The sequence below is a fragment of the Myotis daubentonii genome, chromosome 8, assembly GCF_963259705.1.
Source record: "Myotis daubentonii chromosome 8, mMyoDau2.1, whole genome shotgun sequence".
NCBI classification, from domain to species: Eukaryota; Metazoa; Chordata; class Mammalia; order Chiroptera; family Vespertilionidae; genus Myotis; species Myotis daubentonii.
Genome location: NC_081847.1, coordinates 83,921,199 through 83,940,833, shown reverse-complemented (window position 1 = coordinate 83,940,833; position 19,635 = coordinate 83,921,199). Strand labels below are relative to the sequence as shown.

At 39.9% G+C, this 19,635-nt stretch overlaps 1 protein-coding gene across 1 annotated transcript in view; it reads left to right on the top strand.

The window, feature by feature from the left end:
* Positions 1-17,265, top strand: part of SKOR2 (SKI family transcriptional corepressor 2) — a 39,523-nt gene extending 22,258 nt beyond the window's left edge. Inside the window, exons 6-8 of the mRNA XM_059704926.1 lie at positions 2,112-2,179; positions 11,595-11,660; positions 16,594-17,265. Of these exons, the coding sequence (XP_059560909.1) occupies positions 2,112-2,179; positions 11,595-11,657 (131 nt within the window). The 3' untranslated portion in view covers positions 11,658-11,660; positions 16,594-17,265. The remainder of the gene's footprint in view (positions 1-2,111; positions 2,180-11,594; positions 11,661-16,593) is intronic.
* Positions 17,266-19,635: the final 2,370 nt, after the last annotated feature.

The window sequence follows — 19,635 nt, the reverse complement described above, 5'->3', positions numbered from 1 at the left end:
GCTAAAATGCAGGTTGCGTGCCAGCTTCAGATACCCCACCGCTAGTTGGCGCAGCGAACGTCACAGTGAACGCCACAACATCAGCCCAGCATCACGTGTCTCACTCGTTCACTTTTTGATTTGACATACGAGTAATTTGAGTTACGAGCTCCGTCACGGAACGAGTTAAACTCGTAAGTCAAGGCCCTACTGTACTCTGATACTATAATGATGGATACATGGCATTATACATTTGTCCACATCCACAGAATGTACAACACCAAGAGTGAACCCTGATGTAGACTGTGGACTTAGAATTATGACATGTCAATGTTCGTTCATCCCTGATCACAAATGTTCCACTCTGGAGAGTGACGTTGATAACTGGGAGACTACGGATGTGTGGGAGGAAGGGTACATGGGAAATGTCTGTACCTTGCTCTTTGTTGTGAACCTAAAACTGTTTTTTTAAAAAGTCTTCAAAAATAAATGATAGGTGCCCTAGCCGGTTTGGCTCAGCGGATAGAGCGTCGGCCTGGGGACTGAAAGGTCCCAGGTTCAATTCCGGTCAAGGGCATGTAGCTTGTTTGCGGGCACATCCCCAGTAGGGGGTGTGCAGGAGGCAGCTGATCGATGTTTCTCTCTCATCGATGTTTCTAACTCTCTCTCCCTCTCCCTTCCTCTCTGTAAAAAATCAATAAAATATATATTAAAAAATAAAAAATAAATGATAGATAGCGAGATTGATATGTGTTTGAGGTTGGGGAAGGAAAGATAGACAGATATGTGTTTGAGGTTGGAGAAGGAATTCACATAGTCTAGAAAAGTAGAAGTCAGTAAAATAAAAGAACACTGCTGTTAATGTCTAGTGCCCAGCGCCTCGTGAGTAGTAAAGGATCTATTATCTTGAAAGCCGTGGAAAGCCATCACAGGTTTTTAAGTAGTAGAATGAGAGGGATTTGGAGAAGAAAGGACTGTAGGCCAGATGGTCACTGGGAAACTATTACTTTGGGGGGGTAACAGTGGCAAAGAGAGGGGAGGATGGAGGTAGAATGTACAGGACTCACACACCCGTTGCTGAAGAGAAGGGGGAAAGGTGATGACTGTGTTTCTGGTTCCTTTAAACTGCTGACCTGACTGTCCACCGCAGATGCAATATGACACTGTGTTACCATTTAAAGCAGAAAAAGGCAGATGGCTAAGTCTACATTTTTTTTTAAAGACCACATCTAGAAAATGCAACAACATGATATATACATTGGAAGTCATTTTTTTCCCATAAATGCAATTTAAAAATGATCAATATGTAGAATGGCAAAGATAGTTTGCATAACGATACTTCTCACATAGAGGCGGGGCCTGTAGAACTGAACCAGGCCCAGGAAGGACCGTAAAATAAGGCTGATACAGGGAGAGAACATGTGCAGGTTGGCAGTCATGCACTCTTTTCAGGAGTGGGACAGGCTGCAGTGAAGCCAGGCAGCCACATCTAATGGACCCACATTTTATCACCCAGACGGCATTTTGTGTACAAGGGTCTGCATTCTCTGTGACCTGAGGTGCACCCTCTCCCTCCCTCTGAACTTCTGCAGTCAGTGGAAGCTTGAGGTACTTGCGACTTTTTCATGTGTTCAAAGACCAGAAAACAGGATTGCCCAGACATTCCTGAGAGTGATGATGCACAAGGGATTGTACTACATGGGTTGTGAGATATTGTGAAATGTAAGATATAAACCTTACCCCCTCAGAGTTTACTGTCTATTCTGATTAAATTATAGAATCTTGAAAACATTCCTTCAAACAACCATGTTATTTACTTTTAATATATATATATATCAAGCTAGAGGCCCAGTGCACAAAAGTTGTGCACAGGTAGGGTCCCTAGCAGCTGCCGGCTGTGGCCAGGGCCTTCCTTGGTTCCAAGCCGCCCCCTGGTAGTCAACGCACATCATAGCGAGCGATCAAACTCCCGGTTGGTCGAACGCCCAAGGGGACACTTTATATTAGGCTTTTATATATTTAGATAGGGGGAGGGGTTTTCTATGGGGCTGTCAGTAATGTTTTCACAAAATATGCTAAAAGTAGATTTTGCACTTTAATTCATTTCTGTCTCTATTTCTCTCTCCTACTAGATAATTTCCAGGACCAGATGAAAAGGGAACTAGCCTACCGAGAAGAAATGGTGCAACAGCTACAAATTGTAAGTTGCATTTCTACTTTAAAATAAAGCCAGCTGGATGGGCTTGTTTAGAAACTGTTCATGTTTTTGCTGTGAAAGCCTTTGGTCCACCCACTTCTCAGCTGGTTTACATGCTAATTACCAAGAGATTTACTTAGACACAGGATAAGCAGATGTGTCAGTACGCTTCCTCGGGATGTAACTACCTACCATGTGTTAATAGACAGATGTGTACGTTGTCTCTGTGGGCGAACCAGAGGTACCTGCATCGTCTTCTGCTGCACAAACTTCCCAACACAGTGCTGGGATGCGCCAGACACTCCGTGGAGGCCACTCTCTCCCATCTTCCTCCCTCTCCCCTTCACTCCCCAGATCAGGGCCAGGCTCTCCACAGTCAATAGAATGATGTGTGAACACTATTAGTCAATTAAATTCACTTGAAGGATAATGAAAAGAATTCTTTCCAAACAAAGTGTGTTACTCTAGCCTCATCATCTCTAAAAGTGGACACTAAGATCTATTTCTAGGGAAACAGGAAGATGTCTGATAAATAAATGTAGTGGGTTTTCTTTTTGTTTTGTTTTTTTTCCTTCTGAATTCCTCGCCTTTTGTCCCCCTGCAGATACATCTGGTATTATTCACTAGCACCTTTAAAGCAGTCTCCCCTGCCTGGCCAGTGTTGCTCAGTGGTTGAGCACCAGCCTATGCGCTAAGACAGTGATTCTCAACCTTCTGGCCCTTTAAATACAGTTCCTCATATTGTGACTCAACCATAAAATTATCTTTGTTGCTACTTCATAACTGTAATGTTGCTACTGTTATGAATCGTCATGTAAATATCTGATATGCAGGATGGTCTTAGGCGACCCCTGTGAAAGGGTCGTTCGACCGCCAAAGGGGTCGCGACCCACAGGTTGAGAACCGCTGAGCTAAGAGGTCACGGTTCAGTTCCTGATCAGGGCACATGCCCCGATTGCAGGCTCGATCCCCAGCGTGGAGCGTGTAAAAGGCAGCCAATCAATGAGTCTCATCATTGATGTTTCTTTCTCTCTTTCTCTCTTCCTCTCTGAAATCAATGAAAAATATACACCTTTAAAAAGGCAGTCTCCCCAGCTTCCTCCTTCTCATGCGTGGGATGGGGAAATGATTTCTGCTCAGTATTTGTAAGATATTTGTAATCACCTGGGTAAAACATACACTACTTCTCAGTACTATTCATAGCATGATTATTATAATTTGGGTGGCTAGGCATTTCTGGCCCATCTTATCCTTATCCCATTAAGCATGTGTCTTTGCATACCCACCTGTCGTGTCTAAAGAGACAGGTATCCAGCTCTCTGTCAGGACTATTTAAGAAGGATGGTTATTAACCTTTGCTTTCTGCATGGAAGGAGCCATGCTCGTGCTGGGAGGCATTTTTAAAGCAACCCGTGCTTCATGTTTCTCTCCATTCCGGGCTCTGTTAACAGTGCTGCTTGTCAGTCTTAACGCCCCGCTGAGGTTTTCCTCGATCTCAAAGTGCCGGTTCACAACGCTCAGTTCTGAAAACCACCTCAACGTAAAGTGCCTCTTAAACAGGATCTTTCTTCTTGTTCTGCTTCTGTGTGTGTTTGGGTTTTTTGTTTGGTTTGTTTGTTTGTTTGTTTGTTGCACTTAAACTCACTGGGAGCAAAAGGATTTTCTTAATCTCCTACAAGGATTAAAATATACATATAGCTTTTCACAATAAGAACTAGTAATTACTTACTATGAATATACTTACTGTTTTCTTTGTTCAAAGGAAGAATTTAAAAAAATAGAATTGGAGAGTGATATAAAATTTTAAGACCTTACTGGTTTTATTCAGGGTATTATTTTCAGATTCTTAAAACAAAAATTGTCACACATCAAACCAAAAACTTGTGATTTCAGGGTGGTGGGTCTAGCAAAATGGGCATTAAGAAAGGAAACTATTGCCCTAACCGGTTTGGCTCAGTGGATAGAGCATCGGCCTGCGGACTGAAAGGTCCCAGGTTTGATTCCGGCCAAGGGCATGTACCCTGGTTCCGGGCACATCCCCAGTAGGAGGTGTGCAGGAGGCAGCTGATTGATGTTTCTCTCTCATCGATGTTTCTAACTCTCTATCTCTCTCCCTTCCTCTCTGTAAAAAAATCAATAAAATATATTTTTTTAAAAAAAGAAAGGAAACTATTTACTTCAGTGCCCCTGTTTAAGGCTAGTTATGTAACTTAAACATCTTAATTTTCTTTGACATTTAGTTTCTTTAGTAAAAGAGGAAATGATATTGCATTCATGTAATAAACAGGCAGTATTGATAGAAGAAAAAAATGTCTCATGTCTTTTGAGATAGTTGGCACATAGAAGATACAAATTGGTATTACTAAACATTTTTGTTATTCTGTATTGAAAAAATATTTTATCATAGGTATGTATTTATCTAGACAAGTGTTATTAATTCACATTCTTCTAGATAGTAAATTACTTCTTGTTGTAAATTAAATTCTTTGGGAGAAGCTAGAATTTTTACCCCTAAGCCTGTAGGTTTAAGTCCTGAAATCCTCAAAGGCATATCCAGGCTAACAACATAAAAATTGATGAAATAGGCATGACTTGTCCCTCCTGTTTCTTCCTCTTCTTCAGTGTCTCCTCCCATAAGATACCGAGAGCTTCTTGCTGCCTCCAGCACCCAAGAAACATTTCTTGAATGAATCACTACTCACGAACGCCCCCTGCCCCAATTCTGATATTCTCATATAGCAGTCCTCTTAATTCTTTTCCAGATTTCCCTGGTTTGGTCATGACGTTCTCAAATGTTCTTTTGTGCTAAGTAACTACTACCCAAACTACAAAAGGAAGGTGTAGTATTGAATTATAGGAAGCTTATGTATTACTGTTCTGTCCTTATAACTAACAGACCCAAGCTTCAAGGTCTACAAACTTGAGTTCAAGACTCATCCCATATAGTCCATTAAGTGTTAGTTCTTCAACCAAAGGGACCTGTTGGAAGGTCTAGCCTAGTGCCCAGATAGGGATGTAGTAAGGAGGAAGTATGTAATGAGCATGAAATGCCCACACAAGTCATAAAACGCTTTGCCAATATGAGTAACATCCCTTCTCAAAGGGGCACGTTCATAGTGGAACTGTTTCAGCCGTGGTGGCTGGAGATATTTTTGTGCAGGATGACCTGTGTTCACGTTATGCCATCGGCTTTGGAACTGAGGCAGCAGACTCAAGTTTACTTGAACAGGAATTCATCTAATCCCTTATTCAGCTTGTTTTATTTGCTAAAGTACCTGTGGGAAATGCCTTTAGAAAATTCTATCTGAAGATTATCAAGAAGTTGCTAGGTATCATAACTATTGACTCTCCCAATATTTTAGTTGAATGACCTAACTCATCTGTAAATATGGTTACATACTTTGTTCCCCAAGAACCCGACAGTTTACTCAAAATTATTTTAATATTTAAAGTTTATGGAATATATATTACAGAATAGTCCTCTGCCTACAGAATAGGCATTTTTCCCTTTGGATGAGATAAAAACCCACTCTATCCTGCAATAATGGAGAATTCAAATATATTAAAATCATCATATTTTGTAACGATTCCCATAGACCCACGATGTATTTATACTATGTCGTTACAGTGTTCTTATTCAAAAGATGATATCGAAAGCATCTTGGGTGCCATTGCTGTAGAAAGAAAACTTATGAATTTCTTTGGCTCCTGCATGTTTAGATTCTCCACTGACTGTAATTTCTGCACCATTGCTTCCTTTTCCAGTTTGTTAAATGCAAGTTATGATGACTGCAGAGTCAAATGCTTGACTCTCCTTGTGCATTTTTCTCAGTGTCAGATTTAAAGCATGTGTATCTTTAACATTTATACATGACCACAAGCTAACTTTTACAATAGCTTAAAATTAGAGTTTCTGCCGAACCGGTTTGGCTCAGTGGATAGAGCGTCAGCCTGCGGACTCAAGGGTCCCAGGTTCGATTCCGGTCAAGGGCATGTACCTTGGTTGCGGGCACATCCCCACTGGGGGGCGTGCAGGAGGCAGCTGATCGATGTTTCTCTCTCATGGATGTTTCTGACTCTCTGTCCCTCTCTCTTCTTCTCTGTAAAAAATCAATAAAATATATTTTAAAAAAAAATTAGAGTTTCATAGCACTTAACGCCATTTGTGTTAAAGCTTCCCTTCCCCCACTCCTGCCCTAGGTTTTCAAGTGCTTAAAATGTTTCATTGCTAAACCAGATTTATTTAGACAACCTAAGAAATATAGTCCTCTCGCTAAAAACCAAATACAAAAGTTACAGAATTTAGCAAGTTCATGAAGATGTTACTGTTTAGTATAATGTAGAGCCACAGATTTCTCATTCACAAGTAAACTGTGATTTTAGGAAAAATGTGTTTCACTTTAAAAACAAAATGAATTACCCTTTAGGGTTAAGAAGAAAGTGAAGAAACTTCATAAACACATACATTGTTTTATGTCAAGTCTATCTCAAATTTTTTTAAAGGTGAAGATATTTTGCTCTCTATAACCTTTTGATTAAGGTTTTTCTAAGAACTGGAATCCTATATAATAAAAACCTAATATGCAAATCGACCGAACAGCAGAACGACCGATCGGCCCTGATCACCAGCCAGTCCTAGGGACCCTACCCATGCACAAATTTCGTGCATCGGGCCTCTAGTATAATATAATTTACAATACAAGCTGAGACTATTATGATGCCTTCATAATCTTATTTTTCATTGCTAATTTGGCAACAATTTTTTTAAGCAAGTGCATTTATATATAAGCCACTACTGTCTATTTGTTGAAGACATGGTCTGTTTTAGTCATAGTTCTTGAAGGACATGCTGCAGCAAAGAGCACATGATAAATGACGACCCAGATTCACATCCTTGGAACTTGCTGGATTGCTAAAGAGGAGCACAGATGGAGCAAATGCACTAGGCTTAAAGTGCCCTCTGCTGTTTGTCCAGAATACTGCAGTCACAGTTGCACGCAGCCAAGGGTGAAAGGTCTCAAAGTTCTCCATTAAAAGCGTCGAGTAAATGTACCACAGCTTTTTTATTCACTCATCTACTGATGGGCACTTGGGCTGCTTCCAGGTCTTGGCTGCTGTAAATAATGCTGCAATGAACATAGGGGTGCATGTCTTCTTTCGAATTAGTGTTTCAGATTTCTTAGGATATATTCCCAGAAGTAGAATTGCTGAGTGAGAAGGCAGTTCCATTTTTCATTTTTTGAGGTAACTCTATGCTGCTTTGCACAGTGGCTGCACCAGTCTGCATTCCCACCAACAGTGCACGAGGGTTCCCTTTTCTCCACATTCTCGCCAACACTTGTTTGTTGATTTGTTGATGATGGCCATTCTGACAGGTGTGAGGTGGCCTGGAGTATTATGCTAAGTGAAAGACAAATAACTTATGATTTTACTTACATGTGGAATCTAATGTACAAAATAAACTAACAACAAAATAAAGACAGAATCATAGATACAGAGAACAGATTGACAGCTGTCAGAGGGGAGGGAGGTTCGGGGGCTAGGTAAAAAAGGTGAAGGGATTAAGCAAAAAACAAAACAAAAAAGCTCATAGGCGGTATGGTGATTACCAGAGGGAAATGAGTGGGGATAAATGGTGAGTGATGGAAGGAGACTTGACGTGAGGTGGTGAACACACAATACAGAATACAATGAGGTATTATAGCAGTGATTTTCAACCATTTGCGCAAGAGAATATTTAAAATATGCAATGCCATTTAGTCAGGGGCACTGACCTTTCTTCCCTTAAATCAGTGGTTCTCAACCTTCCTAATGCCGCAACCCTTTAATACAGTTCCTCATGTTGTGGTGACCCCCAACCATAAAATTATTTTTGTGGCTACTTCATAACTGTAATTCTGCTACTGTTATGAATCGTACTGTAAATATCTGATATGCATATCTCAACCCACAGGTTGAGAACCGCTGCCTTAGATTGTCAAATAAAAAAATGATAACAGCAATGGCAATAGCTGTCCAGAGTGAATGAGTCAAAATTATTTTTTGTCAGATTGGCAAAAAATATATAGTTTTGGTGTGCCACAGAATTTTAGTAATTAGTTTATATGTGCCATGAGATGAAAAAGGTTCAGAATCGCTGTTAATAGAATTGTACACCTGGAACAAATATTTTTATTAACCAATGTCACCCCAATAAATTCAATAGAAATAAAAAAATTTTTTAAAGCCTCAAGTAAAATCGTGTTGATCAGTAGATTCGTACTAATGTTTCATTCATGTAGACTTGAAAAAAAGCAGTTTACAACTTCCTGATGATGGGAATGGTGCTTCCTTGCAGGAAGGGAGCAGTAGGTCTTCCTCGTTGCTGGAAAAAACTCTCCCTCTGAGGGAAGGGCACAGCCCTTCAGTGATACCTCTTTCCTTGGAGATTCTCCCATGTTCATTGGGATGTGAACTTGCCCAGATTCCTATCTTCTCAACCCAGAGAATTTTGTATGTATTTTACATTTTTTTAAAAGTAGGTCGAACGGTTACTTTCTTTACACTATATTTTTTAAGAAATAACTCTGGGCCACTAGAGGATTTTGGTTTTGTGGCTAAATATGAAGCTAAAGGAAGTCCCTGCGCGTCAGAGGACTTGAGCAAGTCTGGGCTTCTGTAGAGTCTGCCTTAAGGGTCTCCAGCAGTCGACAGACTTGGGCTATACCGGGACCTTTTCCAATTATTGATCTATTGCTATGCATCTTGACAACAACATTACTTGTTCCTTAGTTATATGGCCTTTTCTCATCTTTCTCCTTTCAAGATGTTGACCCACCTGAATGTCTGAGCTTAGGTTAACTCTCTCTTGGCACAAGCTAAGAAGTTTATCTTTTTTGGAAAGCTCTCCTAGTTGACAGACTAGAGTCAACTAGGTAATTTAGAAGTTACATAATAACTTTAAGGGGTGTTTTTGTCCATGCCAGTCTTGGTGACGTGTAAGCTGGTCAAGATGAAAAGAAGGCTTTTGTAAGTTCTGTTACAGGAACTTTATGTGGAATAATTAACTTAAGTGGAGCCCCTAGGATCCTGAGCTCCCATGCTTGGAGTATTTGCTGAGGTCTCTGTAAACCCAATATTGCATTTCATGGAATCTTAAGTATTGTCAGTTGTAAGAGGCAACATGACTTGATGGATCACAAGAAAAGAAGCTTTCGCCTCTTGTTCTAAGACACCATCAATTATAAAAACCCAGTTTTAGAGATGTTAAAATGTAAGGGGGGAAAGTGTATTAATAGAATCAATGAAATAGGGTAGCTCTCATTAACAACTGGGCCATGTTCTAATATATTGTTTATTTACCATTCATGATTTAGGGCTTAGAGTAAAAAAGACATGATTTTTAGCTTGCAACCTTTTGCTTTTTGTCTTGTTTTTGTTTAGCTTTTATTTCATCTTGTTTTAATGGGGGGCGGGGGGGGCGGGGGTGGGGGAATGCAACAGTAAATGTTTGAGTGGAGATAATTCCTGACCCAGGTTTAAATGCCAACCTGGAGATTTGGGATCAAATGTTCTCACTTAGAAATGTCCTCTCTCTGTCCTGAGTCCTTTGTTCCTTCTCAGGTTTCCATCTTAATGAAATGCTACATTGTTGTTTCTGAAAAAAAATGGAAGGAAGGGAGGGAGGGAGGGAGGGAGGGAGGGAGGGAGGGAAAGGAAAGAAAAACTAATTCTGATTTAGATCTAAAAGTAGTGCCCTTCAGGCAGTTTTCTTTGGGGTAGGATGAGATAGCCCAGGGTGATGTTGACTTAACTATACAAGAAGTGCCTGGCACAGAACAGATGCTCACTAAATCATTAACAGTATCTAATCTTGATGTTGAGGACTCTTGCTAATTAAGAGGGGCACAAATATATTCTTTCAGGTAATTCCTTGTAACCCAAGGTTTGCATAATTTCTGCTTGTTATCCTAAATAACAAAATTCCTTTAAGTCTCTGTTCTTTCATGCATCTAGAGAGAGGTGATCCATGTGCTTTGGCATATAGCAGTATGCACCACAATGGAAAACTAAGATTCAGTGTGTCTGTGTTAATAGCAGGTGTAGCATGACCTAGGGTGAAAAGAAGAGGTAACTAGAGTAGGTCCCCATGTAACTGTTCTTGTCATAGGTATCTAGCTGATCTCAGCTCACGTCCTAAAATACGAGATTAGGACACTGAACTTTTTATGGTACTATATGAATCATTAATTTCAATGCTGCTATCCATGCCCTTTATCAGATATGCACCTATCAGATACATCCATGTTGTGGTTGTGTATAAAAATAGTGATATGGTTATTTTAATCTTGCTTTCCATTGAAAAGACTGTTTGATTCAACTAGCCAGTTATTACAGCAAAATGGTCCAGCTAATCTTAGTCACTAATGTGATTGTGCATTTGTAGCTCCTTCCATTAATAAAGGTTCTTATTTATGGACTGGTATAAAAGCAGAGCAAAACATAAATATGCTGGGAATGATGGGAACATATATATAAGTATTAAAAAACATTGCCTAATTGAATGACAATAATTTTATTTCCCTTGTTGCTTTTACATAACAGCCATATTTTGTGTAACATCCTAGAAGGTTGAGTAGTTATTTCTTTGCGTATAAAATAGATTCGAATCCTTAGAGTTCTGCATTAAGCTTTGTAATGACGATGGTAAGTAACATAATGATAGAATACCTTAACTGGGGTTAGTGCAGAGGCGAATCTAAATAATATATGTCGTCCAGTTTCAACCATTTGAATTTTCTAATGAAAAGTAGCATATCAAATGTGATAGGCTTTCATTCAGTGCCCCAGAGGTGACAAGTACTTTCAAGTTTATCCAGGTAGAATTCTCACGGGTCATATTTTCCATTCAGTGCAATTATTTCTGATGCTCCTTTAGTAGTTACTGGGAAATAACGCAGAGTAGTAGTTTGTGTTTAGTTAGTTAATCTTACTTGCGATGTATAATGATAGTATTATTTCATCACTCCACTTAAATGAAAGGTTACATTGGACTAGTTTGTAAACACGTTCTTGTTTTGTGACCTTGGACATACATGATAACATAACTTTGTTTTTGTACCTCAATAAAAAATAAGAATACCATATTATTAAATGAAAAATCTTGAAAACTTCTGTGAGTGAAATGTCACAGAGTAGCCTCAGAGACAAGCTATAGCAACAGCCCGGTGTGCTCACCTGTCCTGTCCTGGTCGTGCTTTTTAACAGGCCTTACGAGTGTGATGCCCGAAAGCTCCATACTGCTGAGCTAATAGAGACCTTTCCTCCTCAGGGAACACCCACTGGCATTCGAACTGTTAGGCATGCCGAAAGGTCTCCCTTGCACATATGTCTCCAAAATTGGCTTACCTGCAGAGTTTTGCTTGTTTTTATCTTACAGATCCCCTATGCAGCAAGCTTGATCAGGAAAGAAAAGCTTGGTGCCCATCTCAGCAAAAGTTAAACGGTGAGTTCGCCGGAGGGAAGAGATTTTCGCGAACTCCCTGATTGTATTGGTTGGCCAGGTTCTTTATTGATGTCTTTGAAATAGCCCAATAGGTTGGTAAAGCTGTATCCTGTGTTTAAGCCAGTACACTAATGAACTTCATTATATCTGGGCATGAGACTTCCTAAATGAACGGCTAAATGGGTCTTATAAATTCTGTGGAAATTTTATAAAATGAAAGAAGTTCTCTATTCAGTCTGTAGGAATGACCTTCATTCTGTTTTGAGGTTTTCTGCTGTTTCTGGTTCTACCTGACACCCTGATTACTGCCCCTCGAGAGTAATTACTGCGCCTGGAGTGTCAGCAGTCATGCTTAATGTCTCATCTTCTCAGGCTCGCTCTTGCTTCCAAAGAGTCTTCCTTGAATCTGACTTTGAGTGAATTACTGATAGGTGGTGAGATGACCACTATAGACCTGTGAGAGCTTCTGCTTCATTCTTTCTCTAAACCAATAATAGTTTCTCTGTAGCTGAAGCCAGGTTCAAGGTTGCATCCCCAGCAACAATTTGAAAGACAAATACTCTGGGCTCCTAAGGGAAAGAACACAGTGAAAATTCAATGACTATATTCGGAATACAACTAAACATTTCAAAAGCAACTTTATTATTTTTATGGAAGAAGACATATAGTTATTAGAATGTTAGGGATGAAAAAACTAGGATTTTGTTTTTCCTGTAACCATATGTTAGGATGACTTAACAATTGGAATTGCTAAATCAGAAAAGTAACAAGATGATAGAGTACCTCAGATGGCAGAGGTAGCTTTTGTAAATGTTCATGGCCAACTAGAATTGTGATCATTTGTCAGTTTGGCCATTCCCATCAGAATGGTTCTTCCCACTTCTTCCCTCTGGAACATATTTTCAACTCAATGGAATTTATTGGCAAAAAATAATTCCGATCGTACAATACAGGCTCGTAGTTTCTTCTCTTTCTTTCATGCATATCAAAAGCATCCTCTTCTCTGGGCAAATGACAGTCCCACTTCTTGCCATCATCCATATTAGTGGTAATCTTTAGTGTTTGTCTTCATTATGTCACATTTCATCTGGAGATCAAAACTCTTTCCAAGACACACTCTCATTCATATGCTTTCTCTTCATTTTACGCACAGGGAACTGAGGTACAGTGAAGAGATGTGATCTTTTATGTCTGTGTTGCAAAGCCAGGACTCCTGACTTCAGATCCAGTGCCTACTTCCTTCTAATGTATGCATTTCCTGTCTTCTGTGAGCAGATATTTCTGCAACAGAGATGGTCAAATAATTAGTTATTTTGTTTTCATCTCCATGAAGTCATACACAAGTATTTTTCTTAAATCTGAAGTTGACTTTGGGCAATCTTGCATTACAGTACACAGGTTTGCACCAGCAGTGTGAAATGAATAATTTTAGAACATTCAAACTCCAGTAAATCTTAACCCAGAATATCAAGGAATACAAGGCATGAATCATCCAAATTAATGCTGATAAATCCAAAGTGTCAAAGTAATTGTCTTTCAAATCAAAGAGAATATATTAGTAAAAGGCGAAAGATTTATGCGATCTGAAGAGAAACCAGAGTATAAAGAGAATATATTAGGATGTTTTTGTTACTAACCTTTAATGGAAGTAGAACAAATTCAGCAAAGTCTACAAATGATAAAGTCATGCAAGTCATACAATACATATGTCTGGCTTCTTTTACTCCATATTTGTGAGATTCATCCATTAGAATGTAGTTTGATTTATACTTAGGAACTTCAATAAACTCTCTTTTTACTCCTTCCACTTCCCCAACTCATCTTCCTTGCTTGTCAGACCTGAGCTGCTCTTACACCTACAAATGAAGATTCACTGCCCAGAAACCACGCCTCTGAGGGTGACAAAGCATCCAGCGAGGTGGAAAAAAAGATTGATTTGTGTTTAGTAACTAATGCTTCCTCCATGCTGATTTTGTTTCCATCCTTGCAGACAACAGGGATTTCTCTAAGTAGACCCTGGTGCTTTCAGAAGATTAGTGGTTACTTAAATGCTGAGCTAAATCAGCCAAGCAGAGAATCACGACCATATTGTTAGAGGCAGTATTTGATTCTCAACATGCCAAGCCTGCAAGGAATTACCCCAAGAGAGATTACAAAATAAAAATCATTACTCTGAGGGAGAGAGACAAATTCTGTCTTGCTGAGTGACCGCAGGTTTCCAAATTAGGGACTGATGCATTAATGTCTTATGCAAGAGTGACCCTTAAGGTAGTGTGCTGTGTTCTTGCCACCTAGTGGATTCCAATATGACTATTAAGCGGAGGAAGCTTTTCAAAACCACAGGCAATCCACTTAATAAGCTGAGCAAGTACTGCCACATATCACTGCTCTACAAATCTTTTTTTGCACTACATTAGGACATAAGAAATTCCATGTTGAGTCAAAATAAAGGTCCACCCTGATTATTTACTATGTAATCCCATTTAAAAAGCCAAATTGTTGTTCTTAACAATACCAATCTCAAAATTTAGGCATATACACTGAATACTCTTACCTTTCCCTTGGTAAGTCCTTAAAGATCCATTACCCATGGATTTATATAAGCCTTTCTTCAACCGAGGTGTAGTCCCCTTTGGAGCAATGAATTCTATTTGTTTAGCTACCAGCTGTGTAATGTGTAGTTTATTTTATTTCTCTTCAAACTACCTCTTAAAAAAAGCCCTAGTAGATTAGACATTCTACTGCTCTGCGTATCGTTTCATTGTGAGCTCATGAGTACAATGGAAAGGATTTGAAAAATATTTCAAAATTTTGTGCGTATTATTCTTTCATCTGGGATTGCTTTTAACAACCAGAATTATTCCTGACAGTCTTCCTTATTTTGGTTGTTTCTGTGTCCTGCACAGACACCCCAGTGTAATCTGTGTAAAGCCTGCACCCCAAATAAAAAATGCCATGTCAACACTAATTTAATTATTACTTTACATTCTTTTTCTTCCAAGCATCATTTAACATTATGCAAATGTCATCCATGTACCTGGTTGAAATAGCCATGTATTTCACAGATAACTCAGTCATTTGATATAAGTGGAAAGTGCATCACAGGAAATGGCTCATTCATAGTGACACAGAAACTCATTGGCCAAGCTGGAAATAATTACTACCATTTATTGAGCACTAACCATGCCAGATAGCAGACAAATTCTTTGCCACACTATCTTTTTTGGTCTTTGGAACTCCATAAAGTAGATCCTATTATTATCCCTAATTCATGCATGAGAACACTGAGGCTCACTCAGTGAGGTCACTTAGCTATAAGTAATAAAGCCAGGATTCAATCCAGGTCAGAAGTGACTCTAAAGCCACTTCTCTGTCTTTCTAAATCAGTGCTTCTCAACCTTCTGGCCCTTTAAATACAGTTCCTCATGTTGTGACCCAACCATAAAATTATTTTCGTTGCTACTTCATAACTGTAATTTTGCTACTGTTATGAATCGTAATCTAAATATCTGATATGCAGGATGGTCTTAGGCGACCCCTGTGAAAGGGTCTTTGACCGCCAAAGGTGTCGCGACCCACAGGTTGAGAACCGCTGTTGTAAATCATTGGGCCGATTTTGAGAAATTCTAGCTTCTAAATCTGATACTACCTCCCAATGTTATCTTGAGTTATATCATTTGATCTCTTTGTAGCTCACGTTCATCTAAAATGTGGTAGCCAAACCCGATCAAAGTCTTCGCCAGCTCTAAAATTATGACTCTTGCATGCAAATCTCCTGTCACATTCTCTCTCCTTTCCTGCTCAAGATCATGTACAAGACTCAAGGACATGACCCACCTACATTTGCCTTATGTCTGCATTGTCTTCATCACTAATTACTACTTTGCATCCTTCTGGAGAGTTTGAAAGTAGGATTTTTTTCCCTGTGCTAACAATATCTACCTCTTTGGTCAACTCTCGTTATTTTATTTTGCTTCTCAAATAATTATTACAAAAATCACAACAGAAGAAAGGTCTTAAAAGGATGTTATGGGATTACAATGGAACTTTCTGTGTCTTCTTTCAGTAGAGATCGAAGATGGGGAGGGGGAGTAGAATGGCATATTCATTTCTCTCATCTGTAGTCAGACATAAGAGGACCAAGCTTTTTCAAGAGTCTTCACTGATAAGGACAATGTGCTCCTCCGGTTCAAAGCACATGGTCAACTATCCTACTTAATCTTCAGAACAACCCACTGAGAGAAGTGCTACTGCTTCCTCCATTCTACAGCTGAGAAAACTGAGATGCAGAGAGAAGAGTGAGCTATCTGTGGTCCCACTGCTAGCAAGTGGCAGGATTTGAGCCAGGCTACCCTGCTGCGAAGCCCACACTTCACCTGCTCTCCTCTTATTTCTGGCCTAAAATTGTGGCCTAATTCACATTTTCTAGTATTAGTTACTAAAATCCAGTTCAGAACCAATCCAGTGGTTTCGTTGATGCTGAATCACAAACTTTCAGGGGTACTTCTACAGGTGCCCTAACATCCCAGGACAGGAGAAATAGATGTAAATGTAACTTGAGCCATCCAGCCAAGGCCCACAGAGCCCCCCCTCACCCCCAACATGCAATTGTCTGTCACTTTCACCACAGGCTGTCTTAATGTTTGCCTAACAACAAATGGGAGCTTCTAGAATCCAACACAATGGCTTTACGTAAAGAACGCATAGCGAACCATCACACTCTGAGTCGGTAATTCTGGTTTGGCTCAATGTTCATGGAGATGCAAGTATACATAAAAAAGATGATTTTGTGGTCACTGTTTAAAAGTTTTTGTCCAAACTGTACTAAAAATGTCTTCTCTTAAGGATATACTAAATAATACTTTAAATGTTTTTAAATTATCCGATTGCATCACGCTGAGGTTGTCATTCCGTGCTTTTTGTCTTATCCCAGGTGCACAGAACCACTTACTCTTGTTCTTTTGTAAGATACAGCCTGCCACTGAGCACTTCCGACCCACATAAAGACTGCGATTGAAAGGGCTTGGTAATCAAATAGAAAATCAGATTCAGGAGAACCCAAGGACAAGTGACCTCAAAGCCGCATGGACAACCATGTAAAATAGACTGTGGCGGCCATTGGTTAGTGGGGGGAGGGGATGCCAACCAGAGCCGGCAATGCTTGTCGCATCTTTTGGTGGAACCAAAGTTTGAGTCTTTGTGTTTTTAAAGGCCAACTGAACCCAGAGCATTGGGAGTGCTGTTAGCCAAGCAGGGTGGGAAATTCATGGACCGAAATTCAGTGTTGCACACGTGGAGAGGGCAGCTCTAAAGACTGTCTGTAACTTTTGAAGAAGTGATTCTTTGTGGAAAGAAAACACAAAACCTGTCCTTGGAGTGGGGGTCACGTTTCGACAGCTAGGATGGCATCAGCCGTGTAAACTGCTTTTCATAGCAAACTGGACGGACTTTCACGTGGCCCCTTCCTCTCTGGTACTTTGCCTGCTGTATGAATGAAGATTGTATTCCTCTGGAAATATTTTACAGTTTAATATTGAGTGTAATTAAGAATATAATCATGTTATCAAAAATGGTATTTAACTGTTGTAGTTTCTTTAACATTCATGTGGATAAAAAAAAGTCTATAATAAAAAAAACACTATGAAATAATGGTTGTGTTCATGTAGTCAAATGCACGTTTGCTTGGGGTCAACTAATAGAAACTAATACTTTTTAGAATTATTTTGGCATAAAATATTTGAATAAATTATTTTTGAAAACAGTATTCCTTCCAAAATGATTATTAAAGTCTAGATTAGCCTTTGGCCATTGTTTGCAGCTGGAGTCCTCCCATCACATTAGGACCCTGATATGGGTAAAGAAATGTTCTAAACTCCTGTTAGGTCTCCCGACATGTTGGTGATGGAGTTCATATTGTGCCTTCCTCCTTTCTGTGATGTTGAGTCAAAGTCCATGAGATCAATTTATGCCAAAAATCCTGCCTTTCAGAGAAATAGAAGGGCCCAAATGATGACTCCTTTGAGGCCAGGATTGTCCAGGTGGTGCTGGACTGCAGAGTCTACTGTGGATGACCTTCTACACTGAGGTTGCCAAGGACCATCCTAACCAAAGAGGCATCTCACCAATGGCATCCCTGGACAGAGTTCCAAAGAGGCTTAAAATGCATCACTGTGATATTTGATACTTCCCTTCACCATCTTCATTATCATGAATTATCCTAGAAAGCTTCACAATTTATCCTTGAGATAATTTTTTTTTATCCTTAGCTGCCACATTAGAAAATCAAAGGACGGATACTCACGGTGATTTTCGTCCTAGCCTATGAAGAATGGGAAGCCAGTCAGAGAAGGGATGTACACCAAGTCCTGGAGTCTGAGGATGGGTTCTCAGCAACGACTAGCGGGAAATAATCTGAAGAAACTGTTACTGAGGCAGGATGTTCTCTTTGGAGTGTTCTTCCAGGAGAAGCCTGAATCTAGGTAGGGGGCTCACACAGCCCTTTAGATATGTCACACATTTCTAAGACTGGCAACTGTGCTTGGTGGTGGGTGGGTGGGTGGGTGGGGCATGAAGGAGGGAGAGTAACTGGACAGCCATGTTGACGGAGCATTTTCTCCTGTGTATACTTTAAATTTCATCTAGGGTTGGAAGCCCAATGTCTTTAGCTTTGTAATTGAAGCCAATAATACCAAAGGTGGCAGAAAATTATCTGGGAGGACACAAACCTGGCTTCATGACCAGCCACCAGGGAACAGCGGAGATCATTTTTTTTGCAGAACCCAATGCAAACTCAGGGACCAGATAGCCTCTCAGAGCAAGAGCAGCAGCTTGGCTAGAGATTTCTGGGGAGGACTAAGAGATCTGCAGATGCATTTAAGGTCTTTGCCCTGCAGCTTCCTCAACTGGCAGTGTAAACAATCCTGAAATGTCTTTTTTTTTCCTTTCCAATTGCAACTTTAAATGGCTTAGAGTCTATAGTGCCAAGATCAGCAAACGATCTTGTAGCAAAAGGGAAATGACAACCAGATAACTTGGCAAGTATGTCTGAGAGCCTGGAGTTACTAACCATGGCATAGCTCTGAACTGAGTTAATGGTCAAGTGTGTAGGACCATTGGCCTCTGCTACTGAGAATGCTGAAACCACACTGGTTCCTTCCAATTCTCCGTCTACACTCCAGGCTCCATAGGAGAACCGCTGTGCATCTTTCCCTGAGTGCTAGGAGACTCCTATCGTCCTATTCTTACAGCCTTAGAGTTTCCCCATCATTTGAGATGTCTTATCAGACTGAGTCTATTCCTTAGAAGCACCAGAGCTTAACAGTCCTCCGTGAAACCATGAAATTATACACCAAAACCCAAAAGCGTCAGAGATCCAACATGTGGTATGGGAACATCGCTTACCCATATATTTTCTCATTAACGAGAGTGACTATATCTTCTCTATTCTTGCAAAGCTTGATATTCTAAGTTGGAGCAAAAAGAATTTGTCCCTAAAACTGGATATGATTGGGTTATCTGAGCTGCGTTGTGGAAACAGACAGGACATCCATCTAAAGCACTGCATGGGGCTAAAAATAAAGCCACTCTTCAGAAGGACAAATAATTCTTGGTTGCACAAAATGACAGCAGAAAAACGCTGTGCTCTTTTCTTTGACTATTTTGTCATGTCAAAATTTCAAGGTCAACCCAGCTATTAGCTAACGAAGAATACAGGCAATGCAAACAAAATTCTCCATTTTCATTCCAAATGAAATTATAAGATCAGAAAGGCCCTAGCAAATCAAAGCAGACATCCTACCCTAACCAATAAGGCATTTTCTATAGGGATAGACCAGACATTTCAGACTAATGCTTTTGATCCTTGGAATGCCTTGAGTAATTGCTTATCTCTTTGACATAGGCAAGGAGAATGGGACATCACATCCCAGTTTCCTTGGCTTGAGCAAGGAACGTAGCCTCAGGTTTGTGGGAAATG